This window comes from Vanessa atalanta, chromosome 13, assembly GCF_905147765.1.
Source record: "Vanessa atalanta chromosome 13, ilVanAtal1.2, whole genome shotgun sequence".
Classification (NCBI taxonomy): Eukaryota; Metazoa; Arthropoda; class Insecta; order Lepidoptera; family Nymphalidae; genus Vanessa; species Vanessa atalanta.
In genome coordinates, this window is record NC_061883.1 from 8,557,873 (window position 1) to 8,578,394 (window position 20,522).

Below are 20,522 nucleotides of genomic sequence, written 5' to 3' on the forward strand. Positions count from 1 at the left end.
AAAATATGTAAAGAACATTCCAAAATAAATTACGTGTGCGATAAATAGTGTTGTGAAAAATTATAACAAAAATAATAGTAACTTTTATTTACGAATATAAATATAACTCGGGACGAGTTGTGTGCATTAAATTGTTCGCATTTATGAAATATTGCATATTATCGCTTTTGAAAATAGCTATTTAACAATGCTCTCGTTGTTTTCCAGCAGTTAAACTCGTTGTGTTAATACAAGATGAGTCTACTCTTTCTAATATTTATTAAAAATTCCCTCACCGAGCTTTTCATGATGAAACAAAGTCAACTTTGAAAATAGTTTTTGTTACTTATTTTTTGAATTGTTAACTAGTGTTAAAGTACAAACAATGTATTTCTCATTTCTAATTGATACTGAATAAAATAAATAAATTATACGTATGTCATTAATAGGGCAAATAGTCGTGAACAAAAAGACATATATTTTTAAACAAATCAATATTATTTCCAATAAATTTATCAGTACATCCACATTGAATGCTTTATTTACTCCATAAAATACAACATAAAAGTCTTCGACAGCAAGAAACTAAACATAGGTAGTAAGATACGATTTATTTACAATAAGGTGGTTTAAACACAAAATAAAACATTGAACGTAACAAAATCAGTGCAACAATAAAATAATAAATATTTTCTTTATAAGATAGTGATTCAACGTGGTATAGTTACAGTTAATCTAGGGATATAATTAATAATTTGTTAGTTATACGTTTGTTACAAATTATCTATTGGCCTTCACATCACAGAGCAAAGCGATCTCATGCAACCAAGCTCGCAGATCACTAGCGCCAGGTGAGACTGTCGCCACAAGGTACCGCTAGAACTCCATAGCCGGTAAACAAACGCTTTATAAAGAAAATTTGGACCAAACATAAACTCTTACCGAACCAATGTGCAAACCTGACAAAAGCTATGCTGCGAGTAATGCTACTTTAATCAAATAATCTCCCATTTTATTATTTCAAAGTATCAAAATCTACGAAACACTTATAGCTGCGTATATCGGTGCTTAATAGAAGTATAAATAAATCAGAACATGAGGGCTCCGCCTTAGGCTGTTTGCCGTACTCAGCTAAAATAATATATAAACCAATTCTCGAAAACCATAAATCCAAACATAATGAAATAACTTCATAATTTTACAATCGAGAAGCAGTAAGGAGCTGAGCGATACGGCGGTCACGAGAGCCAAATGTCATGCAACAATATCTACGTCGTTTCTATAGACTAGAAAAATGCAAAATATTCGAAGAAATCTGCCCGCCAAATATATGAACGAATGCCCGCACCTCGTTATTTCGTAAACCTATACAAAGTGATATGTGTAGCTCTCGAAAGCGGAGTTAGAACGTGTAATGGTTCAGCTGCGGTCCAGCGATCGGTGACACAACCCTACATATATAACGATGAACACACTATCCAGGACACCTTTGATATTTCAAATGGAAAATCGGACTCCACTCCTATATCGTACGACTGAAAATGTATTTATATAGCTCGCACAATTTACCTAATAAAACTCAAGACAGTCATTAGGCCTTAAGATTAAAATGTACAGTTATTTATTATGGCAGATATCGATCAACAACAAATTTATATTTATCAATAGGATATCGACGCTTTTTACAAAAACAACACTAGTATCTTACATGCGTTAACAACGTGCATCGACCGGCGCGGCGTCGCGACGCCACTCACACTTCAACATGGCACTTCCGGTGCAAGCTCCAGCGAGCCGGCCACCGCAGCCTCGACTCGACCGACACCAGTCGGCGAGACGATGGCCGACAATAATGAAATATTTATCGTAACTTTTAAAATATATTTTAAATTATTCTAATTCATAAATATCTTTAACCTTCGGTCGATAACGTCTCTAACTCGCGACGCCCCGGCGGCGCTAAGGCCGAGCGAGTCGATATCGTTGCGGAAGCTCGCTTTCGAAATTCAATTATATTTCTCGATAAAAAAGATAGAAGATTAGTGAGCAAAGTTTGAACTTCAAATGTCCCACCGCGACGCCCGTCCGACCGTCGCAGGCGAATGTCGGGGCTACGCGTAACCGGGCGGGTCCCACGTGGCGGTCCATCAGGAGACGTAGGGCAGCAACAGGTAGTAAAGGCAGGCCACCAGCACCGGCACCGCCAGCGCCACCGCGTGCGACAGGTCCAGGCGGAGCGGCTTGTTCTGCACCGTTGCCAGCTGTGCCGCCAGGCGAGCTCGCTCGGCGCACACCTCGGCCCATCTCTCTTTGGCTCGCACCAACTCCTCCTCGAGGGCGTGAAGGGTCCCGTTCTGCATCGTGACCTGCAGCCGCTCCTCGTCGTCAAGTCTCAGGTACTCGCTGACGACGCCGACCGTGTCGGGTTGCGAGCCGACCGCGCCGTCGTCCTTGTCGATCTCGGTGACCGCGGAATCGGTCTCCTCGTCCTCGTCGTCGTCGTCGTCGATGTTGAACATCTCGTCGATCTTGGCAGAGATCTGCTTCTCGTCGATGGTGTCGTCGACGGCGACACGGAGATCCTCGAGCGAGGTGGACGTCTCGACGGCCCTGTCGACTTTGTTTCTGTGCTCGTCGAGGGCGGCTTGCAGGCGCTCGATCTGTTGGTCGCGCGACAGCAGGTCGGCGCGCAGCTTGCCCACGACCGCAGTTAGGTCGTCGATGTCCGCACGCGTGGGTCGGAACGCAAGCTCGGCCTGCATCTCAGCCGCGTTGGTCGCGAGCCGCTGAATCTCTGCGACTTTCGCCTCCTCCGCAACTGTCGACTTCGTGAGTTGTTCCTGAAAAAAGTTAATAGAACCAAATGCTAATGAAAACGCCCATTGCACAAAATAGTAAAAAAGCAAGCAAAAGTAAATAACGGTACCTGCAGGTCAGCGAGGCGGGCGCGGTAGGTGGCGACGTCCTCGTCGTCGTGCGGGCGCGGCTCGTGCTGCGCGGCGAGCAGCTCGTCGCGCACGTCGCGCAGCTTGTCGTTCTCGGCCGTGCAGGCGCTCACTCGCTCTCGGAGAGCCTTTATCTCTTCGTTGAGTCCGGCCATCACGCGCAAGATGTTAGCGTATTCGACGCCGCCTTTGCCCTGAGTAACAAGTTGCACGCAAAATATATTTTTGTTTCGCCTTTTATGATCAGTAAAATTTCAATCAACAATGGGTAATATATAATTAGTTATCACTTCTTTTTTTATCTTTAGGATTCTAATCTCATTTAACTTACAGTCTTGGTAACCCAACCGATATTTTACAGCGATAATTAACTCTTTATTGTAATAGGCTAGTTGACAAAATTTGGAAATTAGTTTAAAACTATAGCTTAGCATCTATTTCACCCCAAAAATATACTATTTTAAGAAAAATACGTTTTTTAAGTTAGTATTTTGAGTTTTTAGAAATGAACTTGAAATTGACCGCGAAAAAGGCCAAGATTGTCATGGCGTCTTGAATGACGTCATACCTCGCGAAACAGCCGTGTTTGTGTATGACAGTCAATTGTGTTTTTTAATAAATAATGAATTCCTCGTATTATAAATACTGTATGGTGCCCCAATGTGAAAGTACAACGATAAAAACGCCAGACAAATTATTCATATACGTACCAAACAATAAATAAATACGAATAAAGTGGTTAAATGGCATGGAGGCAAGATGCTCTTATTTTGTCAACTAATTCCACAATTTATTTCTGTGAAGATCATTTCGATGTAAGTATTAAATACAACTTGATATATCTATTTATAAATGTATAGTAAAAGAAATGAATTTAGCAAATATAATATATCACACATAACCTATAAAATGTTAGGACTAGAATAGGATTTTATGATTTGTTTGAGTTAAAATATTATTTTCGTTTTATAAAATGTAATAATTCAAACTCTTTTTATTTTTTTAGTTGCCAAATGATATGACTAATTATACAGAGTATCATATTATGGGTAAAGACACAAGTGCGCATGAAACCAGGTTGTATACCAACGAAGTTCGAATGCCAAGACGATATATGTTGAAAAAACAAAGTTTGTCAATAATCGCAGAGTGTCTGAAAGATCCAGAACCAAGTAGTACCCCAAGTTTATCTGCCATAATGATAATTGATAGCAACAACGTAGCGTTCCGAACTTGTTTCGCGAGGTGTGACGTCACGCGACTCTGATTGGTGTTTAATGTCACGTGATTAAATGCCTCATTTTGTCGATTTTATTTTCCAAAAATATAATTAATCTTTTATTATTTTTGTAGAAAAGTTGTTTTTTTATTTACTAATTATCACGGTTAATCATTAGAAACTCAAAGCCATCCGATTTATTATTAGTGGAAACAAGCCTATTATTTTATGATGAATAAAAATATATTTTTTAATAAAAAATTTGTGCATAATTTTTAATCAAGTACTAACCGGAGAATCTTCTTTAATGTCAGGTTCGCTATAAGTAGAGTTAGCATTGTTATCAGGACGAATTTCACCATCTATAGTACCCAAACTTTCCACTTCGTGAACAGTTGTATCTGTAAAAAAAGACAATATCAAAACAAAATATTTATTGGTCTAATTAATCGAATTACGAAGGAGTCGCTGACAGAAACTCGCTCAGTTTCTTATGCGTATTTAACCATGTTTATTTACAGTAAAAAAAAAAAACAAAAAGCCGAGTATGCCGTTAATATTACCATGGTTAAGCCTTGAATGCTTCTCATCGTCAGTACAAAGATCTGAATCACCAGGCTTCTCGCCGCTGCCTCCGACACTGCCCTCCTCGGTTTGTTGTTTTTCTGTAAAATATTTTTCAAATATAAAGTTTATTTTTAATTACTGTGTAATAACATATTGTTAATGTCTTATTCAATATAGTATTGTGTCTGCTAATATTATTTTTTATTATATTGTCTAAAATAATCTAAATTAAAGCTGGTATGAAAAGTATTCCTGTTTAATTTAAATTCATTGTATGGATTCGTGCAAAAGAAAAAGATTTTAAGAGCAATAATATATTACTACATATTTTGTTTTTTTTTTTTTTATCAGTACACTTGAATGAAATAACCTAAAAACAAAATTTAGTCTAACAATATTTTCATACTATGCAATAATTATAATTGTATTATATGTAAGATAACTTTTAATACCTAAAAAAAAACATACCTCTTTCTTCGAAATTATATATATTATTTTGCTTCAATATTAGTTCAAATTCTTTTGCTGACTTTCCTTCGGCAGATATCGCCTTAATGCCCACCTAAAACGAAAACATGAATAATAATAATAATAAAGAAATATATAAAATATATTTGCCAGCCAATAATAAATACAAGGTATAATTAAGATTTTATGTTAACTGACAACTGGGTATATGCAAATCATGTGCACATGTGCATTGTACAAATATCATCAGTGGATCAAAGGAAAAAAGATATTTAAAGTAAAAACGATATGGATATCAAATACTTATGAACGGGAAATAAGGTAAAGTTTTTGTTTTAAATTGGTATTTTTATTTAAAAAATGCTATGAAATCGAATTCGGTCACGAAAAAACCAATCTTAAGGAAGACTAGCTAATCGACTCACAATTTCAGCAAAATGATATTGAGTTCTTCTGGCATTAAATTATAAATAGCAGACCGAAGTTGAGCCACAACCTGATCTCTTAAACCATGTATTGAAAATGAGGAAATAGTGTGAACACATGTCTGCACACAAATCTGCACTATAATATCTGATATTGGAGCTAGTTACTTACTGGAATTTCATTCGTTATTTTTAATTTAAGCTTGTTAGACAGACTTTCAAATGATCCTAATGATAAGTATAGTCATCACCGCACATACACGTATGAAATATTATCCATCCCTTGCATTATCAGTAAACCACTAATCTTGGAAGTTAAGAAGTTAAGGTGTCTGTAGTTATGATGGCTAACTCACCTTTAAAATCAAAACAACAATGGCAGATATTGCTGTTTAGCGATAGAATAGTAAAGTAGTCTCCGTTGAGAATGGATTACAATATCAGTCATGGCATCATTGTATGAGGAATTAAGAGAGACGTGAGCCAATGCCCAGTACGGACCTTGTTGAGTAAGTGCTGCGGCAGCAGCAGTTTGATGTAGTCGGGCAGCGCGCGCACGGCGTCCTCCAGCGAGCCGTTGCGCTTGGCCTCCTGCAGCTTGTTGCTGTCTGTGCTCACCACTAACATCTTCGCTTCGCCGTTTTGTACAGAGTACTGTAATAAAATGCGAAATATTTTGTTATACCGTGTCTTACACTTATCTATTATATCGTCATACTAATAATGTGAAGAGGTAAGTTTTGTTTGTTTCGGTATTTACGGCTTCGCGTAAAAACTACTAATACGATTGATATGGAACTTTCATTTTATTTTAGTTCATAGTTTCAGGTCGGACGAAGGCAATTATAATATACTATATTAACATGCTGCATATTTTTTGACTTAATATGCTGACAGAGTCGGGGAGGAAATTGACAGTCTACAACATTTAAAGGGAACGCTAACAAAACCGTAACCGGTACAAAAAAAAACTTTGTATGACAGATTTGTGGATCTCCCGGAATGTTACTGACCGTATATGTCTATCTTTTAAAGTTAAGGTATAAAAAATAAGACATTTATAGTTCAGTTTCATTGTCACAAACACTTAATGCTTGTCAAAATAATTAAAATATTTTTATTTTAAATGTTTTATGGTTTTCACCATATTACCCTTATTTTTTTTAATTCGAACCATTTTAGAAATATTACATGCGTAATATAACTGACACCTACTCTTACCGAATATAAAGGTTGACGAATATCGCACTGCTAAAAAAAAATCTCGAGATTAATCCTCATTTTATCCGCTCGAAGTCAGAAACGAAACTAGTTTATTATTAATTATTATCATTTCCATGTAGCAAGGATAATGACGCTTGAAATTGTATATTTCTAGATATGAAAATAATAATCTAAAAATAAATCAATTGAATATCTTATCGAGATAATTTTTAATGAAAGTCGATTTTGACGACATTCAATAAGCAACAAAAAAAACGCATAATTCATAGGAATACGATATTTATTCAACACGGGGAGATGTCAGTCATCATTCATCAGTGAATTATTTTTTTAAAATTTAATATTAAGGTATACTCTCAGAAAATTAAACCTAAAAAAATATCATGATAAAAAGAAAACGTAAGCGAATAAAGTAATATAAATAGGGTAATAATAATTAATAAACATTAATCTGTTTAAGTTTATATAAATGATAAAAATACTTGGTTGATTTTATGTCTGAAAAATATCTAATATAAAATAACTACTTTAAAGCATTAAGAACTGTAAGGCAAACTGGGAATCGGGTAAAATATTAGATCAATTGTACACAAGAAACCATAACACAAATTTAAAGAGGTAAAATGTAATAGGGAACAAAGCTAGATTATTACTGGGTATAAATATTAATATCAAATCATTTTTTTATTAATAAATCCTACATAGCAAAATAGTTAAAGAGCTTTCAAATGTTCGTATATAATCCACGCGCCATAAGAATTGGATGAAACCTTGTCATCGTAAATCGAAAAGGACTGTTCCCGAGCGAAGACGCTTTATAAAAGTTGTTTCGCAAATTATCTTTTGAATAAAATCAGTTTTATACACATGTATGAAATTTCAACAGTAAATCATTAAAGTCAAATCACAATCACAAAAATTAACAAGAAGCAAGAAACAAAAAGCAACGTCTCGCAAGCATCGACCCGAGTTTGCCGAAGTTACCATCGAGGGCAGACCGCGCGTGTCTGAAACTTTCCTTAACCTCGCATACAATCTCATCGCGCGCGGATTATACTTTGTTTTAAAAAGTATTACACTCTTATATACTCACAGCAAGAGGCAGGTGTTTCCTCAACGTCTGCTCCCTCTCTTCAGCGGCAGCGACTGCCAGGCGCGCTGCACACATCTTACGGTCACAACGGGCTGCTAATTTCTACGTGATGAAATATTACATTTATAATAGGGCATTATTGTATGTTAGTTTAAAATATAAATAAAGTCGACTCGAGTGTTCATTTAGACATTTAGACCAGCGAGACGTCCAAGCGGAGGTCGGCTTGGGAGCGGTACCTGCAGCTCCTGCAGCGCGTCGGAGGCGGCGAGGCGCAGCGCGTAGTTGTGGTGGTGCAGCGCGGCCGCCTCGCGACTGCGGCGCTCCAGCGACTCCTCCAGCGCCAGGCGCTGCTCGTGCGCCGTGCGCAGGCTCTCCTGCGCCACCTCCTGCACCCCACGACACGTTATTAGCTAACTGCAGCGGCCTATATCTTTATATACGACGAGCCATAGGCCGAGTCGTTGAGTTTCGATGTTCGATCGATAAGAGTTATTTATATCATAAATGCGAAGATGTGTTTGTTATGATTTAACTTCCGAGCTCCTCGAACAATAATCATGACATTTTGCAAACATCATACGTCAAGTGTACTAGAAAAGTACATAGGGTACCCAAATCATCATATATACTCGTACCTATCTCGCTCATATAAAAAATAGTTTACGAATGTAAATTCGTCTCGTTCCGGGTGAACAGTGAGCGCGCGCACCTGGTAGTTCCTCTTGTCGGTGAGCAGCTGCGCCACGTGGTGCGCGTCGGGGTTCTTGCCGGCCGCCAGCATGGCCTCCATGGTGTGCACGCGCATGAGCAGGCGCTGCTCGCCCACGAACAGCTCCCACGACGCGGCCGCCTCGGCGCGCGTGCGCTCCACGCACTCGCGCAGCGTGCGCAGCCGGCTCTCCAGCGACGCCTCGCGCTGGATCGCTTCCTGCGGCGAGGTAGTTAATGATATCAATCAATACGTCGATTCAAAGCGTTTTATTTAATTCTTATACTGAAACTTAAGATATTGCATATTAATTGACACCCATTACGATTCAGCTGGTGAATCGGACCGGGTGTCGTGCCAAAAAAAGTTGTATAATAAAATTCAGCTTATTTACTTCCGTGGAACTGCTTAAAAATAATTCATTCGCGGATTCGATTCATACGGACTGATGACGAATAACTAGTAGGTGGGACCTAATACAAGCTTATTAAAATAATCGACCTTACATAATGACCAGTAATTTCCATGTGAGAAAATTACTTTAGAAACAAAACAAAGTTGTTATTTGTAATTGTACCTGAACGAAATTGTTTAATTGGTATAACTCTTTGAGGTGCAGTGGGGTCGTCATGGCGGGATTGAACGACAATTTTGCCTCCTGGCCGTCGGGGTGGTAGAGTTTGAGGAGCGCGACGACGGGGGGAAACGTGTTCTGAAAAATAGATAAGAAACGTGCATCAATGTTTGAAATATTTTATTTTTAACGCAAATCGTCGCATTTAAATTTTTTGCTTGTACAATAATTGTATTGTTAGCTTTTTTTAACTTTTATGTAAAAGTAATTCTCTTATCACTACAAGACTTGAAACCACAAATAGAAATATCTTAAAAAGTAATAAAATGTATGAAATGGGCCACTGGCCCTTAATTAATTAAACGATTGTTCATAACCTGGCTAGAATCACTGTTTTTCTTTAAGATTTGCTTTATTCGTGCTTTCTTTATATATCTTGAGAAAATATCGTAAGGAAGTCTGCATGGGTCTGCACCAAGCAGCATGGGTAGACTAAGCTCGAAACTTTATCAATAGGAGAGAAAGCCTTAGCCCAGCATTCATCTAAGCATTAAATTTGTGTCACTTAACAATATGAATAAATAAAAAAAATACCTTTTCCGAATTACCGGCATTCTCGACAACGGGAATGCCGAACTGGACTATATCCCCGGAGTATACCTCGTGCGGTTCCTTCGCCAGCGTGTACCGATTGTTATTAACAAATGTGCCGTTGCTGCTTTGGTTGTCCTGAACGAAAAAACGCCAAGTTATCATCGCCCGATAAATAGTCTTATGACGTCATTCGAAACTTTGCAACCTATTTCCTATAACCTTCAGCATTACATGATTTTCGTTTCTTGTGATGTAATCTCACATGACAACATCTGTGCCTACACGTGCGGTACACATATAATTACCTACTTTCATTTACAACTTTGGTCATTCTGATCACGAAAACGAAGTAAGTAGTTTTGACTAGGTTTCGAAAACGCCGGACATTTTAATTGTTATTGAAAGATAAAGAATTTTCGACATGGTTTAAGACGTCAGTAACTCTTTGTTTGTGGAACTTGTATGTTACTCATTTATGTTACAAACATATGTATATTACGTTTCGACTTTGTAAAATAAAACAAAATAGTCCATCAAATCACTGTGCCCGACGTCAGAATACTCTTGCATTGACTAATTGTTAAGCAGAACTGTCAAAATCGCTAGTTTAACTATGATTGGGATATGTCATCCCCACTTTTGGCTTCAAGCTTTAGGACACAGGTAAACATTAATAAAAAGGTAAAAAAGGAACCTTGACATACAATACTTGATAGGATGCATTACTAATATTATTATTTTAAGAAATCGTAAATGGAAAATCTATCAGTATCCATGAACTCAGTTCCGTGAGCCATACTAAAGGAAGAATGCAGATGTAAACCGTTGGGGCGTTACAGTTGTATACGTTATATACAGTCCATCCATGACAAATTCGTCTTGGCGGGAAGTCACATTACCCTAAAAGTTTTTAATGAAGCATAGCATTCGACCAGAACTCAAATGTCGTTTACAGTATGATAGATACATAAAAGCATAATTTATAATATAATATACTAAGTTACGTGCGTACACGGTTCGTGTATGTTTACGAGTCGGACGCCCGTGGTGTAGCGTTACATCAATTAATAAGGATGTTAAACCTGTTTTAATTTGGCACACCGCGTTCAGGCTACTTGTGTAACATGTCAATACGGTAGCTCATTTAGTCGCGACATTAACTACTTAAATTATACACAATCAATTACTGTCCGTAAGAATATCTGGACGTTGGCTGTCATTGAGCAATATCGCGATTAACGAAATTTTGCACTTTTATAAAACAAGTATAATTCAAAAGTCCATAATATATTTATGTGACGTAAAAATAAATTAAAATACTTCAAGTTATAACCAAAAACAAAAATAAACGTTATTCAATGAAATAATATTACACGATAAAAAATATTACCATTAAAACACAAACGCTTAGTAATTTGATAACAATATAAATATACTATTGATCAGTATAAATAAATACTGAAATACGAAATAACTTTATAAATAGTCAAATCACACCATCACGAATACACTTACAAGTCCTCTCACACAACTAAACGATATGCATGCGAACACAATAATAAAGAAAATACACGTACATATAGAAAGAGTGTATTGAAATGATTTTTGCATGATTCGCTTTCTACTGATTGTGTTTCGAGATCGGAGTGACCAAGAACAAACCAGCATCACGTATTTGTCTATTGTTCTCTTTGTAGCATTGATTCCGAGATATTCATGTGTAGGTTATCCCTTATTTATTAGAGACGAACGAAAGTTAAATAAATTTTAAGTATTTTTTTTTATTTAAAATAATAGACTGAAAAATTGTCTATCTGATGATAAATGGTTGGTTATTATCTATCCCTTCCATCGCCAATACGTCACCTAACCTTGGCAACTAAATTGTTACGTCCCTGTCTGTAGTTACACAGCCTAAAGCTGTGTCTTCAAGAAAGTACAATTGGAAACATTTATTTAATTAAAACGAGTTTGTTTCAAAGTTTTTTACAATTATCTTAAATCGTTAAAAACTTGGTGCAATGTTGTTTAATTGTTTGTGACTTTCTAAAAAATTGCAAACAGATTGAAATATAAAAAAATACTGTAGGAGATATCAAGGAACATTATTACTGATCGTTAAATAAGCGTTAATAAGTAGATATTTTTTTTATATTTCGATTCTAAATTCTTGTAACCTTACCTTATGTATGAGCTGAAAAGGCTAAGGCAAAGGTCGAACATTCGAATACAGATAGACTATATTTTAAATGACTTTTGTTGAAATTAGTTTTGTTTTTATATTTTCTTTTCTCACAATTATTGCGTTCGGTGATGAAAATCTTTAAATCCACAAAGAAATAGTGTGGTTAAGCAAGCCTAAAATTCCTCTCCTTAATAGGCTAGAAGGCCTTGTCTATTGAGCCTTTCAAAATTAAAAGGCTGCTAATTGAATGTTTTTACCAATAATTTAACCATGAACCATGTACGAAGAATATCATTAAAATTAAAGACCGGAAATTAAATTTAGTTCTTTCCTGTTTTTCGATACGATTAAAACAAGACTGTAACGAAAAAAAATCCACGTAACTTCTGCAGAAAAATTAGTTGGTTACTATAAAACGAAGACAAAATATGGACGTCGTGATTAGCAATTTAAAATTAGTTTTAGGAGTAAATTCCGGTGCGAGTGTGTTCAAATTATATTCTCCTTATTAATAATTGTTATTTATAATTTTTCTCTGGCCAATTTTGATTTATAATTTTTCTCACAAATCAAATACCTATGTAAAGTACCCAAATTTCAAGTGCCGGAAACACTTTACTACGTAGCTCAGCTGTATTGTAATACTATTAAAAGTTCTCGATTAATATATCTTTATTCAAAAAATACAGCACTATTTCACTTCACTATATCCATGTTAATTTTACTTCCATAATTCCGATAAAAGCTTCGTCGACGCTCAAAATGTCACTTTTTCGTAAATTCTATAGGAATATCATAGATTTTATCCAGGCTCCAGACCAATGATATCGCATCAATTCGATGTCTAATGTTGTTTTGTTTGGCTTTTGTCCTCATGTGGTTGGACTAGAGTGAGTAACGTGAGCTATTATTTAAAAATACATACTAGTGTCTTTATAAAATAATTCATGGTAACCCTAGTCATGTGTCCGTTAATATAATAAGTACAAAGGAATTTATCAATAAAGTACAATCGTACTAGCAGCGCGACTATCATACATAATGAGGTCATGTCAGAAGTCCCAGTGCATTTATGATGTAGGTAACTATAAAAATAATTACTGCTATGATTTAATTATCTGTACCTCTTGAATGTAGATGTTAACTACGCGAATCATACTTGCCTACCACATCTAGTTTATAATGTTCATAAAGGCCATTACACACATTCAACACAAAGTACCTTAGATTATTTTAATTTTGTTCGTTTATGCGTTTTTTTTATTATCTTAATTTTTTTTTTGCAAAAACTATTCAAAGACTAAAAATTATGCACGTGTTTAAATATGATATCCACAAAAAATAAATATGATAATATAAGTATTCAATCGTTTATATAGAAACATGCTCTGCAAAATGTATTTGTGATGTGTGTGTCACCAACAATAATGAGTCAGATCTTTGACAAAGATTTCGAAACCCCAACATTTTATTATAAAAAGTATCAAAAAAGAACTATCCATAGAAGCCACTAATACAATCTGAATAAGGGGTAAATAATTCTTAATCAATTCAATTAATTTCTTTAAATCAATTAATTCCATAATTAACCTTAACGGTTATTGCTACATGAAAATCTTAAACGCTTTGTACTTAGTAATTAATTTACAGATTCTCCTCCTAATTACCCCCTCCATAAAAGTTGTCGTAACAGATCAAAATCAAAACATACATACTTTATTCAAGTAGGCGTGTACCAGCACTTTTGAATCCTCATTTAACAAAATTATATTAAGCAAAGCTACCACTGCTAGATTAAGCATCCGTTATAAAATAATAATATATAATTTGTGTATCGAACATCAGTTTGCAGATTTAGTAGAATTACCTGTGTTTTATTAATCATGACAAACGATTTCATAAGTATAAATAGAACATCAAAAAAATTAATATATAAACATTTCTATATACAGTCTGCTGAGCATGCAGGAGCCGAGATGGCCCAGTGGTTAGAATGCGCGCATCGTAACCGATGATTTCGGGTTTAAACCCAGGCAAGCACCACTGAATTTTCATGTGGTTAATTTGTGTTTATAATTCATCTCGTGCTCGGCGGTGAAGGAAAACATCGTGAGGAGACCTGCATATGTCTAATTTCAACTAAATTCTGCCTTATGTGTTTTCCACCAACCAGCATTGGAGCAGCGTAGTGGAGTATGCTCCAAACCTTCTCCTCAAAGGGAGAGGAGGCCTTAGCCCAGCAGTGGGAAAATTACAGGCTGTTAATGTAATGTTTAATGTAAATATACAGGCAGTATATAAATAGAAAAAATCCAAAATAACTATATGTTTATTTTATATTACAATAACAACAACAATCACGTAGCGATACAGCACACATTAGGTATCGTATCGCGTTTTAATGCGTTTATACGACTTCATGTCTATCAGACATTCGATGTGTAAAGAATAAACATTACACAGGCTTTAAGGTTTGACTATTTTAATCTTCACTATAAAATCAGGAGACGTCTTATTTGTAATACCAAACTACATAAAACTTGTATCACATGATGCAGTGCCTTACGGATATTCTTAAAGTATATACATAATATTATTGTACGAGTAAATGCACTTAGAAGTTTAACCTGCATTCAATTTAGACTATTATCATGACAAGCGGGAATTTGTTATTGTAATACGTGTATATAGATACTAGTTGAAACTGCGGCTTTTAACCCGTTTAACACAAATAAATAGTAGCCTTTGGTCTCGGGTATATTCTCCGGGACTCAAACTATCTCCATACAAAATTTCATCTAAATCGGTTCAACGGCTTAAGCGTGAAGAGGTAACAGACAGAGTTCCTTTCTCATTTATAATATAGATAGTATGATATGGAAGTCGTCAAAGATAGAGCAAAATTATTGGCTTACAAATGTATAAAGTAAGTACTTTGTTACCTTTGAAATTAAATTAAATTATTAAAAAATCCGACGAATTTGTTATAAAGGAAGTACTTAGATACAATCTGGTTTGGCCATCGTAATATTCGCTGATTATTATTAAATAGCATCTTCATTTCGAAATGACCCAGTGAATAGAATATGCGTTGATCTTATATGAAAATCGTAGATATAAATTCTAAGACGATTTCGTTTATTTCATTTTATGTTATATAAGAACTTTTTAAACATAATAAGATACAAAATGTGAACTAATATAGATTCGGATTACAGCTCTGCATAAGTAATAAACGAATAAATTTTGAATGAAAATCCACAAAGTTAGTCCAACGCGTTTATATCGTTTATTTAATGTTTTATAGGGTTATGTTCATCTTGTGTATCAAAGTGTTTTTTGTTATATGTTTATATATATATATATATATATATATCTCTTAAACTTATCAATCCTGTCATCCAAATTGTTCCATTGATATTATCCATAACTACTAAAATCTCGAAAAACAGACATATAATATTTAATAAACTCTTATAAAGACTATAATAAAACTATTATTTACGTAAATATTTAGTAATTATTATTAATGTATTATAATATAACTTGTCTAAGTAATAGTTCAGTCTCACAAAAGTTTTATAATGACATATCAGATTATACTGCATTGTTTGATATGTATATAGAAGCCATATAAGTATACCGTCGTATAATATGCAAATCAACGAAATCGTAACACAGATTGCGGAATTAGGTTGTGTGGCCCGTAATCTGTTGTAGGCGTAAGAAGCGAGAGTCGAATACTTGTCATCTTAAACGACCTGGCTTATTTTTGTAACTGATATCGTAGCTATAATACACTATATTAAAAAAAACAACTTTTAAATAAGTATATAATATATAGTGTTTTAAATACTAATTCATTGAATAATAAAAAATATGATGATTATGATGATGAAATATGGTACATTTGTACATGATGGACGCCGTGTAAATCTTATAAATAAATTAAGAATTTTAGGTATATAATTCAACTCACCACAAGGTAAAAGTGGCCTTTATCATAATACAGTGTGGCATGGTGTCGCGATAACACCCTGCATTCGAATATTGTATTCGTTGGTGACGGAGACGAGCGATAGACATTCCTTCCAATCTGTAACAGACATTTATTACCATTATAATAGAGAATAATTAGAAAAATACAGCCGAGGTACCCCTGTGATTTGAACAAGTAAGTCTGAACAGAAAATTGCACGAGCCAGGCAAGAAACATTTAAATTTCACGTGCTTAATTTTTATTAATAATTTCTCTTGTTTGGTTCGGTCGGTGAAGGAATACAGCATGAGAAAACTTGCATATGTCGGATGAAAATCTGCTACTTGTACTTTGTACTAATACTGAAAAGGAAAGGGGCAGGCCAGAGCCAGCATTGAGATACTTATACGCTATTACTTTAAAGTACATTAACAGCCTACAAATGTCCCGCTGCCGGGCTTAAACGTCCTCTTCCTTTGAGGAGAAGATTTTGGATCTTATCACGCTGCTCCAATGAGGGTTGGAGAATATTTATGTGGTGGAATTTCAACACAAATTAAGCACATGAAAACTCAGTGGTGCTTGACTGAGTTTAAGTCATCGGCAATCATCGGTTAAGATACACGCATTAACCACTGGGCCATCTCGGCTCTATTACATTAGTGACATGAAATTTACTTGTTTATACGTCTATTTGTTTGTTTAACTAAAATCTTTCAACGTAATGCACAACATATATAACAAAAAAAAAAAAAACAAAAGGTTTATCAGCGAAAGTTAAACAATCGCACATATTTATATACCATTTAAATAATTCTAAGCAATATTTCATAATGATATTCCTGTACATGTGTGTACTTCCTGTAACCATAACATAAAACCTGATAAGAATCAGCTTCCGTTACGAGAGCGTAGCAGATGCGTGGCTAGGAATAGCACAATTTAATCTCATTAAATTTAATTGTCAATGCACAATTGTCCGTCTCGAGTATCACGGGTCATGATGACTAAGACGACGCTCAAGAGTGCCTGACGGTAATATTAAGTGCCTTACAGATAAATGCACAGGACGAAATTGGAAACCTCAAACAGGGCAAGATATGCTCTCATTCTTAAAAGTAAACATTGTAAACAATAAAAATGTTATTATTTATTATTATTATTAAAATTTTCCATTTTTATATATCTATAACATTTCACAAGATTTAAAACACTTTTGGAAAACTGAAAGACTATTGCTAAAATGAGCATTAGCGTTTTTATTCTCAATATTTTAGAAATTGTGTAAAGCCAAATTGTCACCGACTTTTCAATTTTTATAAAAAAAATATTTTTTTTATAAATGTGTAGGTAGCTTTGAGACGTTATTCTGTATACATATATGCATATTAATAACAGGTTTTATAACACATAAAATTTGAATGATTTTAATGAATGAAGAAATGTCACATGTAGGCGGACAGTTAAATGGGCCACCTCATGGGAAGTAGTCACTACTGCTTGAAGATATTGGGTCCTATAAAATTTTAACTATATCATAACCGTTGTATCACCAAGCACAGGGAACTGACATGTTATGTCCCTTGTGCCTGTAGTTACACTGGCTGACTTACGCTTCGAACCAAAACACAACAATTTAAGATATTGCTGCTTGCTTGTAGAATGTATGATGAGTGGATGGTACCCATCCAGGCAGGCTTGCACAAAGGCCTACCACCAAGTAAACTATTTTCTATATATTTTTTGAAAAGTAAATACCTTAAACAGCAGCTTATTTGTGCTTATAATTCAGAGCAATTTATTAAATATAGTTATTACTTACTCTAATCTGTCGTAAGGATTCATATCGCATTTTCAAGTTTTAAAGTTATATTTAAAAAGAAATGAATTTTCTGTTAGTCTATGATAAAAATTTAGAAGTAAATGTATCATTTTCAACATTCCTTTTATATTCCAAAATATCTATTTTAAGAGAATATTCAATAAATTAACTGTTAACATTCATATGTATTATCACAATATATTCGGACATAAACAATGACAACATATATACAATACACAATGTACAGTATATATATTATTAAACCAAAACAAAGACTGAGTTAGAACCTATGGTATAGTTTCAGAATTACAGAATTTCAGCTTAAATTGCAATATTAATTCAAAACAAATACAATTACTACCATTCTTGCAACCACAAAGGGTTACAGCAGTATATTTGTATATGACAAATAAAAATCTATTGTATTAAGCAAACATTTATAGTATAACAATTTTTACAAGATTATTACTACATTGTAGTTATTGTTTGGAGTTTGTTACTGACTGGTCCACTATGTTCATTGATATAGATAGCAACGGTAGTTACCTAAAGTAACTATCATTTTTAGGTAAATTATTTATTCTTAGGTTTAAAGAATGTTTGAAGAATTGAGATCTCATATCCTATTTCTTATGGTTTTTATGGCAATTATTTTTAATCATATCATTTTTTTAATGATTGTAAACCCTTTAAAGCCTTCAAAAAAACATAATAAACTATAGCAGTTACTTTACTTAAAATTCTTTTTAAATAAGATAAATATAACTAATAATAGAGAATAAAGAAAATGGTCCGTGAGATCAAATACAAGATAAAAATAGATTTCGTAATAAGGAGATAATCTTATCAGAAAAATTCACACTAAGATTAAATACAAGGAATGTATGATAGTTTAAAAAAACTAACTCTTAAACTTTGAAATATTAAATATAATCTTGTATTCACTATTCTACTTAAATAATAATAAAAAAATATACATATTATTATATATATACATTCTAAATGTATTGTAAATTAAATTTCTTTTATATGATTACGGGTTTCATTACTCATATATAATCTATTTTATTTACTTTGTTTCAAGCAATATTTATACAAGACAAGTCCAAAACATATTAATACAAACAGACTATTTATCAAAGTATATACCAAAGTATAATTTATGAACTTAATTTACGCATATGGACAAATTATGACCAAAAATCACTTAATTATGTATATGAATAATTAATAACACATCATTCTTAATCTCCTTATTTTAAACAACAATTCAAACTTTAAAATAATTTCAAATCAATTGCTTTGGTTAAATAATAACCTAATAAGACTCAAAAGCTTCTGTTCAGCTTCAAAGGTAACTTAGGTTAACTTGTATTGTAGTAATCAAATTGCAGTATTAAATAAATGTATTCTTGAAGATTCGAAATTTATAATAAATAGAGCATATTAACTTCCTTTTAAATAAAACCTTACATAATCTAACATAGTTATAATTCCTCTAACAGATTCATATACCAGGATAGTAGGGAGTAGTTATTATTTAATAGATAAATGAACTTGAGAAAACATATGGGGACTATGGCTATCTTTAAAATATATGTGTATCAATTTCTGGCTTAGACAACATAAAATTTATATATTTTGACATGGGGAGAAATTCAAAATGTTACCTTGACAGGTTGCTCCAATGTGACGCGTCTTTCTTCAAATGGCAAGGAATTTGAGTGAGGAATAAACACCGCCCTTGGAACACTTACATCCTGGTTATTAAGGCTCTCTGGAGCAGGGGTCCAATTGTAATCCATACCCTTTATTGTTTTCATTTGTTTCTTATTCTTTGCTATCACCATCATACAATTCTCTTTCAGAGTAAGCATTGGTGCCCCGCAGTTTTAATGACGAGTTCCACATTGAAGATAAAAACAATCACTGGATTTACGGTGAAAGGTGAACTTTAAATCTCGTCATATTGGAGAATAAGTGGTCTCAAATGGCAATAGGTTAACTATTTTGATCCATGTATCTTCAACAAATTTTCACTCATTAAAACACTTAAAAAATAGAAAATGAAACTTGATTCCTTTCGCCTACTGCTTCATTAGTTATTGGGAAACCATCAAATTCTGGAAGAAGTGCAATATCTATAAACTGTATACTATTTATAGACTACTAGTAAAAAACAATTGTTTTAAGCAAATATATATTATAACATTTTTTACAAGGGCGTTGATCGAAGTTATCGTTCGAAGAACTTACGAAATGGGCGCACGAATCGGACATTTGTTTTGTTGAGTTGGGTACCTACCGTCTCTATCGTTCTTGGTTCACTTGTTTTTTATAAGGTTTTAAAAGGGTAATTTTAGTAAAAATATTATTTAACTAAACATTAAGTAAAACACAATTTTTTTATAATACGATTTAATACAAAAAAAAATATTGCTACTTCATAAATTTCACAAATATCAAATGTTACCTACACTCTCGTAATTATAATATGGGTATTTGCTAATATTAATCCTATAATAGTGGTTTAAGTTAACTAAAATAATAGAAACAAATATAACTTGTTTATAAATTTACACATGAAGCTAAATTGTAATAAAAATTATTGTAATGTTTTACATTTGGTAATGCATTTAAGAATATACAAAAGTAGCTTACAGGCACTTCAAAATTACAATACTTAATAGATACTCAAAAATTAAGTATACAATTTATTTACACATATACATTTAT

At 33.9% G+C, this 20,522-nt stretch overlaps 1 protein-coding gene across 4 annotated transcripts; it reads right to left on the minus strand.

Annotated features, from left to right (window-relative positions):
• Window positions 1-497: 497 nt before the first annotated feature.
• LOC125068109 (sarcolemmal membrane-associated protein) lies at window positions 498-20,156 on the minus strand. Of its 4 annotated transcripts, none has more exons than XM_047677120.1 (14): window positions 20,092-20,156; window positions 19,457-19,909; window positions 15,965-16,081; window positions 9,801-9,935; window positions 9,210-9,344; window positions 8,633-8,851; window positions 8,160-8,309; window positions 7,921-8,022; window positions 6,105-6,257; window positions 5,179-5,272; window positions 4,707-4,808; window positions 4,435-4,544; window positions 2,906-3,118; window positions 498-2,819 (listed from the first exon to the last, which is right to left on the minus strand). In XM_047677120.1, the coding sequence occupies exons 2-14, from the start codon at window positions 19,661-19,663 to the stop codon at window positions 2,127-2,129; spliced, it is 2,430 nt and encodes an 809-aa protein (XP_047533076.1). In that variant the 5' UTR covers window positions 19,664-19,909; window positions 20,092-20,156; the 3' UTR covers window positions 498-2,126. The 4 variants fall into 4 exon arrangements, with proteins under 4 accessions (XP_047533076.1, XP_047533077.1, XP_047533074.1 ...); XM_047677121.1 differs by having other exon boundaries at window positions 20,088-20,108; XM_047677118.1 differs by lacking the exon at window positions 20,092-20,156 and adding an exon at window positions 20,043-20,091.
• Window positions 20,157-20,522: the final 366 nt, after the last annotated feature.